The sequence below is a fragment of the Rutidosis leptorrhynchoides genome, chromosome 10, assembly GCF_046630445.1.
Source record: "Rutidosis leptorrhynchoides isolate AG116_Rl617_1_P2 chromosome 10, CSIRO_AGI_Rlap_v1, whole genome shotgun sequence".
Lineage (NCBI taxonomy): Eukaryota > Viridiplantae > Streptophyta > Magnoliopsida > Asterales > Asteraceae > Rutidosis > Rutidosis leptorrhynchoides.
Window position 1 is genome coordinate 108,506,288 of NC_092342.1, and position 14,129 is coordinate 108,520,416.

General features: G+C 33.0%; 1 protein-coding gene across 1 annotated transcript; it reads right to left on the reverse strand.

Annotated features, from left to right (window-relative positions):
• Positions 1–9,006: 9,006 nt before the first annotated feature.
• Positions 9,007–11,777, reverse strand: LOC139873126 (probable inactive poly [ADP-ribose] polymerase SRO2). Its single transcript, XM_071861056.1, has 4 exons — positions 11,242–11,777; positions 9,672–9,910; positions 9,449–9,573; positions 9,007–9,363 (listed from the first exon to the last, which is right to left on the reverse strand). The coding sequence occupies exons 1-4, from the start codon at positions 11,718–11,720 to the stop codon at positions 9,268–9,270; spliced, it is 939 nt and encodes a 312-aa protein (XP_071717157.1). The 5' UTR covers positions 11,721–11,777; the 3' UTR covers positions 9,007–9,267.
• Positions 11,778–14,129: the final 2,352 nt, after the last annotated feature.

Here is a 14,129-nt window from a genome sequence, read left to right on the forward strand (position 1 = left end):
AACGTATATAACTCCCTATTATATCACGTACCTATATGCCTTATGCCTTCATGCATCGGTTTGCGAATCAAAAAATGTCATTGGGCTATCACAGTATACGAATTGAAAGTCTTTAATCAAAAGATTATTAGATTACATACTTATCACTTTATGATCTCGACACGTCATACTGCCATTATTAAAGTATAGACACATCATATCTTATTATATCTTATCGTATCTATCCCAATAGATTTTGTCTAACACTTTTCCTAAATTCCCACCGTAAATTGCGAAAATATTTTTGCTATATACACGTATTCGAGGAGACGAATATATCATCCAGTATTCAACACTAATCTCATATCAAAAACCCTATTCCAAACACATAATATGGATTCCTCGAACTCTTCGAGCTGCAATGGCAGCGTAACCAGAATGAACGAACCAATCAGCCATCATCTATTTTGGATGAATTGGGGATGGGTTCGTAGCAAACTTAATCAATGGAGACAAGAAGAAGGTGATCCCTTCCACCAACCGAATTCACCTCTTGGTGAAGAACCTGAAGCACTTACTGGCGAACCCGTTCGGAACACTATTTTCACCCTCATTTCTAGGATATCCAGTCACGAATATATAATATCTAAAATTTTAGATCTTATTCATCCACTTGTCCGAACCGCCAATCATCCCGGAATAATAGAAGAAGTCAACGAGCTTCGCGCTCGAGTAGTGGCTCTGGAGAATATGGTGCAAAACCTACAAACACCAGCAGCAGCACCAGCAGCATAACCAGTACCACCAGTACCATCGGCATCACCACCAACATCACCAGCTTCACCAACGATAACATCCGCATTCCACGCCTCAACATCACACTCAGTACCTCAAACATCAACATCATACACCCCATAGATCCCAAGGAATATTAGTAATAATGAGTTAAGATGTATTGACTCATTCTTCCTGAAGAATTACATATGTATACTTTATATATATGGATTGGAACAATAATAAATCTTTTCGTACTAAGCTATTACGTGTGAATCTTAACTAGTATGTACTACATGGTTAATTCATATCATAATATGCTATGATGTACATCTTTTGTTAATAACTTAACAATCGTTAATCATTGCTTCAACACAATAAACTCCATTTCGTAATAAACCAAGTGTATTACTCAAATACATGATTGATTGTATACTTTAATTTTCGATGTACTCGAAACTTTCTAGAAAACATCATTAGTGCCTTATGAATTTCACAAGAATTCCACGAGCACCAACATCATATACCGAAGTATATCAATAATAATGAATGATGAAGTATTGATTTATAACTTCATTAGCGAAATATTTCACGACAATTATGAAATCTCAAAGGTTTTGGAGATTATTTATTCTCGTTTCAACAGCAAATCAAATGAGTTTAATATTATATTAACTCATTAAAACCATGATTACATCTGAAGAATACATATATGAACGTATATCTTCTCTTTTGTAATTGTGAAAAATATTTTAATGGGTAGGTAAAACCCGAGAGATATTCATATCTCATATAAATATGTTACATTGTACATTCTTCCATTCTGATTTAGCAGTTGTTAACTATACTACTTACATTCACATGATATATGTATATGTTCACCAAAGAACAACCATTTTCATACAAATTCAGTTACATATTCTGATTTTGACATATCGGAACTTAAGTAAAGCTTTAGCAAGTGTTATCTTCCTAAAGATCACTACATTCATGAATTATATTCATTCGTATTCTATGATGAATTATCACATCAAACCACCGAACTTACCATTCCTTACTTTTGAAAATCACAACATTTCTTCGTCAACCGTTAGATCCATTGATGGATGCATCTTACGCTTAAATACTTCAAATTCAAAATTCTTGAAAACATCCTTTGAATCTTGACGATCGCAATCAGCGTTTAATCATCTAAAAATGAAATTTCTTGAAACCATCTCGGATTGATAACCGATGATTCAAATATGGCTGCATTAAATGCAGAGGAAACGGAAAAATTGTAGATGGTCTTAAGGGCCAACAGTTTGATAATAAAGAATGGTACGTTGGAAAAGCTCAAAAGAAAATTTTGAACTGAAAAACGGATTGAGCTAACCATGGAGGAGACCAAGGACAAACACAAGGGCCAAACCCTATATTCAAAGAATCCAGGTAATTCTGGATCCGGTGAAATCTTTAGAGAATATCTTGCTCCGAAGTCATGTTAAAAGCTTGTGAAAAATTTTTCTTCATCAACTTTCAAACTTAGAAATTCCAAAATATCATCATAAATATCCTCTATATTTCGGAAGATATCTTCATAACGATTCATGTCCGCAATTAAGTATCTCTTTGCGATATCTTTATAAAGGAAACTGTTTTAGTTTCTATATTCTGTAAAATTCGAGTTTAAATTATAAATGCTTTGAAGAAGTGTTGGGAATTGAAGCATGAGTTAGTATAATATAATGACGTCAGGCCAACGTGATTATATTACAGTAAGTCATGCTAAGTTTTTAATGGAAGATGATGATTCATAGATTTTATAATCATCATTTGCCATGTTACACGACTCTTACATTCTATTTAACCTCTAAACATATCAAGAAAATATTTTTCTTGATGATTCGGTCTTTTCCGGATATTCTGGTAATATGACAAATCAAATCGTGCTATTACCTTTCCTTTCTACTTTATATATTATGATCATTTTAAACTTCATACCTATGAATTCTGGACCATTACTCGCTTGACTTGAAGTCGAGAAGAAGAAACAAAAGCATAAAGCTCCGACATATAAGGGAAAATATAAAGCCCGATAATGACTCCGAAATTACAAACCGTGTATATCAATGCGTATAGCAATATAAAGACACGGGATAATTAAAAACACTATAACCCCAAGAGCATAGTAGAAGTAAACAGATTCCTCTGGCAGTAAAAGAAAAAGAAGAATGACTGCATATATGGTCAATATAATAACCAGGATCAGAACTGGATTAAGCATTTTCTTAATCTTTTGGAAGTTTGAATTGAGGAAGAAAGTATAGAAGTGGTGAAGATAATGAAACGGAAGAAGCTAATTTATAGCAAAATTCCAAACACAACAATCAAGACAATCCACCGCATTTAATCAAAGAAAATCTCAAATTCCTTAATTACCGGAGAATCAAATCTTATAGATTACGAAGATTTCCTTTAATTCCTTGAATTCCGGAAATCAATCGTGACTACGTCAAAAGTTAAGGCGAACATTTAATTTTCTCATTTCACTCTTTTATGATTGCTTCGTTTATACTCTTCCTATAAATGAATCGTTTTATCCATATTATCCAATAGTGATAAAACTTTATTTTTCAACTTATATTCATCATTAAAATATTCTTGTTGTAAACAATGAAGATCTCTATCAAATTTCATGACTGTGATTTTCACGAACTCCTCTCTGTTTGTCTGCCCTAATATTGTGGCATAAAATGCTCAAGGTTTTAAATGAGCTCAATACTATTCATAACACATTTCATGTATCCAATTTACTGAAATGACTTGTATAACATCATCATTTTGAATGATCTTTGCATTAATGATAAAATGCACTTCGTTGAAGAACCTATAGAAATCATGGAAGGAGAGGTCAAACAAACGCGTAAAAGCAACATACCTATCATTAAAGTCTATTGAAATTCGCGTAGAGGCCCCGAATATACCTGGGAACGCAAAGACCATATGAAACGGAAATATCCCCATCTCTTCTCAACTGCTGATGCATTCGAGAAGTCTACCTAAAACTTCAGGATGAAGTTTTTATTAACGGGGAGGTACTATAACAACCCTCACTTTTTGACTTCTGAAATTACTGAAATGACCCTAGGGTTTACTGTCTGACTATACGTATTAATTATTTAAGGGTTGTTATATACACAATCAATTTAACGTTGACCAAATAATAAATTTTTATTCGACACTCACTGCTAATTAAAATTTATGCATTTCAGTAATATTATTTATAACTATTAATCTATAAGTAATAAATAAAAAGTGACATTTATATAAATAATAAAACAATTGGGAACTAAATAAAAATAAATACAAGTCATGAATTAGTAAAAAGAAAATAATACTTATCATGTAGTAAATGTAAATAATAATAATAATAATAATAATAATAACAATAATAATAATAATAATAATAATAATAATAATAATAATAATAATAATAATAATAATAGTAATAATAATGAGACTAAATAATCTTAAACAATTACATCCTTATGTTGACTAAAAATAAAGTATAAACTAGTACATCCTTATGTTGACTAATTATAAACTAGTACCACCTTTTATTGACTAAAAATTATAAAACAAAATAAAATCATTAATTAGAACATCCTTATGTTGACTAACACTCTAATACTTGCACTATATAAACACTCCTAGACTCCTAGTTTCTCATTCACAAATCACACCAAAATCCTCTCTCAAAAACAATCTCTCCCTCTCCCTCTCTTGTGGTATTCGGATCTTCAAGCTTGTTCTTCGTGTTCTTCAAGAATCTTCAAGGAGTTCTTCAAGATTTTCAAGGCTTTGATCTTCCATCTTCATCGTGTTCATCTTTTCTTTGTTAATTATCTTGAATCTTCAAAGGTATAACATAAACCCTAAACTATTTACATAAACTTTAATCTTTGTTAATTCATATTCATATTATAAACTTGTTATTCATAAGTATATACATAAACACACCTAGATTTATATATACATATATACATGTAAAAAAAATATATTTATATATATATATACATATATATACGAATTATATATACATATACATATTAAAACCTTAAACCCTAATACTACTTATACTAGTACTTAACATGTATACACTATTACTATTACTAGCACCTATAACCTACTACTTATATTGTAGAACAAAAACATTTTGGGATATGTATTAGAGATGTATAGATCTTCGAACTTTCTTGACGAATGGTTTCTACGAGATTCTAGACAGAGGGTTTGGATTTCCGATTTAAAGGGTCCTATGGCTCAAGCCCCTAGATCTAAATTAGCCATTCGAAGGGAAAGGGGTGATTGGAAACTTATCTAATACAGCAAGTATCCTAAAATGGAAAACACTCATAAAAGTAGAAACTCTCTAGTCATAGAAACTTAGCAAAATAAGAAACTTTCTAAAAATGGAAACTTTATAAAAATAGTAACTTACTAGGAATAGAAACTTAGTAAAACAAACAATACTTAAACACATACTTAAACTTAAACATGGGCAAAACACTTAACTACTCTTAAATGTCAATAGGTTGACTTTCCTGCTCACTCGTTCAACTCTTTATTCCGAGGAATAACTCTCTCTCTACTTACTAAGGTGAATTCATAGCCCCACTCTTTATTGCTAGCAAACTTATTTAACTTTTTGGGGTGAGACACATGCTGCTTTTACTATTTACAATTTAGACACAAGTACCAACTGTTAAAACTATGCTATACCCGGCTATGTCTGACTAAGTCCCTACAGTGATATTTTTAAGTGCTGCGGCATGCTTATTTATTGGGGGTAGGCCTATCGGGAGTAACGTCCCCGATACATTTGACTAAGTCTTTGTATTACTTGATAATGAAATTAAACCGACAAGGACAGACACAACTTGTCATGGGGCAAACTTGAATGTTTAGTCAAAATATCACGCACTGGCATAACTTTTGGATCTGCGAGATCTACTTTTTGATCCTGCAGGAGATCAACTTTACAACTAAATCTTGTGGTCTAAAAACAACGATAACTACTTTTGTTAAACCTATGAACTTCACTCAACCTTTTTGGCTGACACTTTAGCATGTTTTGTCTCAGGTGATGTTTAATTCAAGCTTTCCTATCTACTGCTTATGTGATGCTACTTGGACATAGGATCAAGAGATTATCGCATTTATTACTACTGCATTTAAACAATTACATATTTCTTTTGTAACGACATTTCATTTTCCGCTGCGTACTCATTCCAGTTAATTTTATCATTTAGTATTGTTCTCGTATTATAATATGTTGGTTTATTTGATATTAGTAACGTTTCTTCCAGACCCTATTGGGAGGACGTTACAACTGGCCTCTGGTTTTGCTGTTTGCTTGGATCGTTTATCTCGTTCCCGGGATCGTAATTTGATTTTCGGGGTCGTAACTTGTCTTTCACCGTTTTCGCTCTAGAATCTTCGTTGTAGCTACGATTCTCTTGATTTTTTTTGCACTGTCTTCATAATTACTTGATCTTCACTTTTAACCGACAAAGCAAGTATTTTGGCGATAAATCTTGGAACTTTATAGTTTTTGGGCCTCAATACCGGGGTGAAAATGTGACTTTTTAGCCACTATATATATATATATATGTATATATATATATATATATATGTATATATATATGTATATATATATATGTATATATATATATATATATGTGTGTGTGTGTGTGTGTGTGTGTGTGTGTATATATATATATATCTATATATATATGTATGTATGTATGTATGTATGTATGTATCACAAACGCATAACTAAAAAGATGATGACAATGATGATTCGACTAACTTAAACCTAATGATGATAGGTTGACTATTTCAGACCACCGCTGCTATTTGCTACCACACTGTTTACTGTGCACCTAAGGTGAGTCATAGCCCCAACTTTTGTAACTGTTTTCGGGGTGAGAATACATGTCTTTTTCTGTTTTACAACGTATACACAAGTACTAAACTTACATTCTATGCTGAGTTATAACCGAAAATCCCTTAGCTTTGGTAACTAGTAACTACCAGTTTATGAACTGGTGGGCGCGAATAGATGAATATAAATCCATAGGGCTTGACATCCCCGTCCGGGCTAGTTCCGCTAGCACAAAATGGGCGTAAACTATTTGAGTTAGTACACATTGGTTAAGTGTATTTAAAAACTGGGGTACTATATATATGCGTTAAGCTTAGTTACCGGGTGCTCAAAACTTGTAGAATCTTTTTAAACTTATTAACTATGCTTGCGAGCATGAAAAAAAAAACTTGTGGTTTATGCTTTATACAACTTAAACCTATGATGTCACTCAACCTTTGTGTTGACGTTTTTACATGTTTATTCTCAGGTAATTAGAGAATGCTTCTGCTATAGCTAGTAAGGCAGTAGATGTTATGCATTTGGACTGAAGATCTGTTTAAACTATGATAGTGGCATTATGTCTTTTATTCCACTTACAGTTGGTTTATGAGTTTGATACTATGTTGATTTATTTAAATTATGTAAGCACTTCGTTTTTGAATTAAATGCCACTATTGTTTTTGAAAACGTTGAATATATATTGTATCGATAAGACTTTGACCTCTGGTAATACAGCACGTCATAGCTTCATTTTGACGGGGTATTACAAATTCAAAGGCTCATTCTATGCATTTGGGTAGCTCAATAAGGTTATCGAAAAGTGAATCACCTAAAACGAAAGAAAACAAGGAGGAGATGGTGAAGGTTCCATATGCATCGATCGTGGGTAGTGTTATGTATGACATGGTTTGTACGAGACCGAATATTGCCCTTTCAGTGGGAGTTGTAAGCCGTTATATGTCTAAACCGGGGAAAGAGCATTGGAATGCGGTCAAATGGTTGCTTCGTTACTTGAAAGGTACTTTTAATATGGCATTATGTTTTACTAAAAACAATGTCATGCTTAGAGGTTATGTGGATGCTAATTTGGGTGGATGTGGATTCGAGGAAAAGCACTACGGGGTATGTTTTCACATTAGGGAAGACGGCGATTAGTTGGATGTCTCGAATACAAAGAAGTGTTGCTTTATCTACAACGGAGGCCGTATACATGACTATTGTGGATGCTACTAAAGAGCTTGTGCTGTTGAAGGACTTCTTGATTGAGTTGGGTAAAAGAGAAGACTATTGCATCTTGTATTGTGATAATCAAAGTGCGATTCATCTTGGAAAGAATCCGGTGTTTCATAGTCGTACGGAACACATCAAGTTGAGGTATCATTTTATTCGACGACATATAAAGATGATACTTTAAAATTGAAGAAAGTCCTTGGTTTGAAGAATCCCGCGAATATGCTTACTAAGGTGGTGACGACGGACAAGTTGAGATTTTGCATTGCCGCAACCGGTCTTCTCATGAATTGATGAGAGAAGATGACCTACTAGAGAGATAGAGAGATGATGGTTCGAGTCTAACTTAAGAAGTGTTGAAGACCTTGTATCGAAAGTCTACTCATTCGACGTATGTGATGAGTGTGCGTGTCCCAAATGGCGTTTTGTCGATATGTATGGTGGTTTGACAATCTTGATTAGTGTTGGGTTGACGAAGTTTGGGTTTTGTTTAATACTCCTTCAAGTGGGAGATTGTTGGAGTGGTGAATGAGTAAAACAAAACAAGGTGCAGTTGTTCTACACACCGCGACCGAGAGGGACGATGTCGCGGTCGCGAGATAACAACAGAAGAAGTAGCTTGTTTGGACGACAACATCGCAACCGCGAGGAGCATGGTTGTGATCGCGACGATGGTCTGACGGGAAGAAGTTTCCAAAACACGTTTTTCTTGCTCGTTAAGTTGTTTCATTATTGAGTTTTGCCTATATAAACATCCTATTGTCACCCATACATTGTATCACGAATTCTATCAATAAAATCTCTCTAGTTTGGTCCGTGGATTAAATTAAAGTAATCAACCTTTGATTACATATAACCACGTTAAATTATCGCGTTCATATTTTCTTTATTGTGGGAGGGTGATTTTTTGAAAATCACTCCTATAACCCTAACAGATTCTTACCTTTCTTGAAAGAAACTTGTTGGACTTTTCGGGCTTAATAATACCATTGTTGGACAATGTAACATTAGCTAAAACTATTCTCAGGCTTGAACAAAAAAAATATCTGAAAAAAGCTTCATGAGAGCCCAATGACTGATGCATCTTTTGAATGTGAACTTAATCAACCAAATGTAACAATCAAGTTTGTTCTTGAAAAAAAAAAATAACCAACCAAAGTTCCTACAATCTATAATTCATACAATTGTTCACCTACACTAAATAAATATACAAAGATAAATATCATCCGATTAAAGAAAAATGCAATAGACTAAAACTACACGGATCAATTTTCCCACTCCTCACATATGTTTCTCTTTCCTTTTCTTCTTCTATCTTCATCAAAGTGTTTATGATCAAATATGAAGCATAGACTTAGTTCGACAATCGTAGTTTATCGCATGCCTTTAAGTATCGCCCTTAGAACATCATCTCCGGCAATCTCCCGTAGGTTCCTTATATATGTTGCCCTTGATATCTTATTCATCTCCTTCATAACACGATAATTGATGTTAGATGAAAACGATACACATGAATAAATGATAAAGAGAGAATGATCAAAGTACAAAACTTACATAATACTCATGATGAACTTTGTAGAGTTGGATCATCTTTGAAGAACTCAAATAATTCTTAAGGTGCTTCATCAACAATCTAAAGTTCATATGTGGTGAAGTTGGTTTCCTTAAAGATTGCGCACCTGAAAAAAGCCCGAATCAATTAATTATAAAACGAAACTCAAGGGAGATTAGGAGTTAAAAGAGTGCGCGTTAGAATCTTGAATATTTGGTTGCTCACCTGTTAATGAATCTACTTGAAAACTGATGATGTAGAGTGGAAGAATGTGTGTGTTCATGTAAGGTTCCCAAATGATATATTTTGTTGGTGATTCGAGATTATCAATGCCTGAACTGAATTCCATTGAGCTCGGTTGGTCTTTTTGTGAACCAAACGAAATTGTTTCTGACTTTCCTAAAATCGTTCGACATAGTAACACATGCCTCAACCCATCTGAATCAGCAACCGATGCTTTTACACTGCAGATACAAAACAACATCAAGAAACAAAATCAAAATAAGCATCAATTCGATGAACTTGCAAAATACTCTTCTTTATATAAATGCCAACATTAGATAAAGATAGTTTCACAAAAACACAAGGACTTTAAACCTCCTAGCATCATATTACTCCGTATTATTTAGGTCAACACCAAGATAGTCTTGTGGCTAAATCCTAATATCCTCGCATGAGGTCTCGGTTTTAAACCACCTAGCATCATATTTTGAGGTGACCGGAGAAAATGGTCAAAAAATAGTCAAAATCATAATTTGGGGTGACCGAAGAAAATGGTCAAAAAATAGTTACAGATAATCCAGTTAGGCCGCGTACAACTGAGTAAAATATACTCCCCAACCAAGACCATAAAGAACCGGTTCCGAGAAAAAGACCACTGGTTTCGAAACCGAGACCAGAACCGTGCTGGTTCCGGAATCATGACCACAACGGTTCTGAAACCACCAAAGCAGAACCGTACTAGTTCTGGAAACAAGGCGAGGACGGTTCCGAAACCAAAACAGAACCGTACTAGGCACTGAAACCAAGACCCTAATACGGAACCAAGACAATAATTGTAATGGTTTAGGAACCAAGAACAGATTCTGGAACCAAGACCATAACCGTACTTGTTCCGGGACCTAAGATCAGAACCGTACTGGTTTCTTAACCTAAAACCGGCCTAAATCATACTCTAAGACCAACCGAACCATATTGGTTCCGTATACTACAAGAAAAATGAACTTTAGTGACCAGAACTATGGGTCACTAATAACATTAAATTGGTCACAAAATCAAAATCGAGTTAGTGACCAAAGTGAGCTGGTACTTCTCGTCACTATATATCCGTCACAAACCATTATTAGAGACCAAAATTGCTATAGTTATCATTTGTTTGGTCACTATGGTTATCATTTCTTTAGTACTAATATCGTATAATGATCAAAATATAGTGACGATTTTTTTAATGGCAACTAAATAGCATTATTAATAATCAAATAATAATTTGTCAATAAAAGATCATCATAAAAATTATTAATGATTAAATAATAAGTCGTCAATAAAAGATCATCACAAGTGAACATTTTAACAAGTGAACATTTTAGTGAACTTTTTTTTTTCAGGGGGTAACCAAGACGTGGATAGTGGATAGTTGTTCGGTTCCTGAACCAAGACTAGAACAACAACCGCTTAGTTCATGGTCCGTATGCTAAACTATAATCCCTTTCATGACTCAAATAATAACTAAAAGTTGCACGAGCTCAAATAAAAAAAGTTTACGAAATTACTATTAAGAAAACATAGATATACTAACCTTTGAATTGGAAGATTAGCTGGGAACAAGTAAACACCGCGTCCATACGACGACGTTCTGTTCTCAAATCGACGAAATCCATACAACAAAATCTCACGAATCTCATCACGAGAACCACCAAACCACCCATACTTAGTATTCGCATCTCCACCATTTAATTTCGAATTTGCAGCAACAAATAATTTAAACGCTTTTAAACGTGCTTCATCCATTACATTCCAATCATATCTCTTTTTATGAATTCCAACAATATTCACATTTACATTTATTATTCCACTCACAAAACTCTTCTTCACAATCTCATAATCTTTACTTCCTTCATTAACTCTCTCCACTAACATTCTGTCCGTATCAAATATTCCGAATCGCGCACTGCTCGTAACTTCGTTATCGGATTCGTATTCCGGTTTAACGATCTCGTTATCTTCTACCGTTGAAACTTGATATTCTTCTTCATAATATTCAACTCTTTGGTTCATTGTTTTTGTAAGGAATTTGTTATCAAAGAATATAAAGATACGGACAAAAGTTGTGCAAGTAAGCGATTAAAAGATTGAAAACAAAATACGAGAATGTTGTAAATATATATATAGAGTTGGAGAATTGGAAGTTTGCTTGGAGAAGTATAGAATCAAGTTGATGATGACGCCATGTTATTCTGGAAACCGACTTTAATTAATTGTTTTTAGTAATATAACACGCCGCCTCAGTCTTCAAAAATGGAAAAAAAACATGTTTTGATTTTGTTGACTTTTTTATAAATAGAAACTCTTTATTTAGTGGGCAAGTAATCTTAAGGAACAAGTATTACTTCGTATTTTACTTGTTTCACTTGATAAAAATAGATATAACGTGGCGGATACACTTTAATTAATATTAATTACTGTATATATTATCTTTACATTAAAGTGTTCTTTAATATTTTTTATGAGATAAAGATAAAGATAAAGGATAAGATATTTATTTATTTTTTGTTAAAAAAAATTTCCGTTTTTTAATGATATAAAGATAAAGATGTCAACAGATCATCAAGTTGACAATTTGGTTTTTGGTATTTAGGTAACATGGCCCGTCAGTAATATCACAGATTATAAGTTTGTCTAACAGGGTTCCAAAACCCAAACGGTAATTAAGTGAACCAATTTTTTAGACTAAAAATGAGAACCACAGAATTGTAGGACACGAAGGTAGATGACACGCAATTTTTTCTTTATCTAGATTCTACACGTGTTTTTTCGTTAAACAAATTTAGTTCGTTTACATTTTATAAACGCTTAGAAGGATTTACTATATATATTTAAAACTAGGTTTTAAGTGCACGGTTGTTAAAAACACGAGTTTCTCGTACAATTAGTGTTGTTAAACATCAATTATAAAAAAAATGCTATCATGCTCTATGTAACCTTCACCTTTTCAAGTATCTACAATGGACCACTGTAATTGAGCAGGAAGACAAATTAAATACATTTAAAGAAAATAATATCTTATACATAGAGATAATCTTATACATAATTATATTGATATTGATTATGTGTGTGATTGGGATTGATACAAAATTACTACGTATGAAACAGGATAGAGTAATACTACATTTGTAGAATATTAGCTTTTTAAAAATGGTAAATTATTTGAACTCTTATGTGTGATTGGGATTGATACAAAATTATATTGATTATGTGTGTGATTGGGATTGATACAAAACTATATTGATTTGGGATGTACCGCTGTACCAATTCGTAAGTTTTGGTTATAGAGTTTCAAAATTATTAATTAGTTGATATGAATGTACATTTTGTCTCAAACGGTTTTTAACATGATTTGCTAGTTCAAAATTAAATTTTTAGACTTTAATATGTTGTGAATAATATCAATCTTTACGGGTTCTAAAACTCAAAAGAACTTTTAAAATTTGTCAACAGACTTTTAAACTCAAAAGGAATTTTTAAAATTTGTCAACACCACGGGCTCTTAAACTCAAAAGAATTTTTAAAATTTGTCAACACCACGGGCTCTTACATAATTTTTATACTTTTCTTACTTTTTAGTATGGCTTAGTTTGATAGAAAAAGGACTTGTGTTGAAAGAAAAGGATCTTAGATGCAAGATTTTATGTTGGGCAGGGCTAAAAGTGTAAATATGGTTAAAATACACCTCTTAAAAATCTAGACAGCCTCATTTATTACTAAGGCTGCGTTCTCGAGTTTTATTTCAATAGAAAAGAGTGGGATGGAAATGAAAAGAGAACAAAATGATAGAAAGGAATGTAATATAACATAACTCTTATGTATTCTTGAGTTAAAATGATAGTAACGGAAAGGAAACGAAAAATATTCATGTCTTACATCTATTTTTTTCTTACTCTCTACATACTCCGTACTGCACCATCCAATTTTTTATCCATAGCAACATGATTTTGATGTGCTGGAGCTCAAGATATTTGTAGATGTCTAGCTTTATACTGAGTATGTATATATTCATTTAATCCATATTATTTAAATACGGATGTTTACAAGAGTACAATATATGTTTAGTTAACAAGATGTGACTTTAAAGATTTTAAGATTTCAAGAATTTAAAAATATCGTGAGTAATGTGAAACTGTAAAATAAATTACGTGGGTTTGTATGTGCAACAACAGTGGGATGTATATAATGTTTTTCTTCTTAATCCACCCAAATATGGACGGAAAGCCTATCGTAATCCACTCCTCTCCACTACTCTCCATTCCTTTCCTTCCTTAAAAAAAAAACTCGAGAATCGCCTTTTATTAGTTTTCCTCTGAAATCCTTTCTTTCTACTGTTAAAAAAACTCGAGAATGCAGCCTAAAAGCTGGAAAAAAAATAGAGCGAGTGTGTTTGTGTGTGGCGATTTTAGAAGAAATTCACAC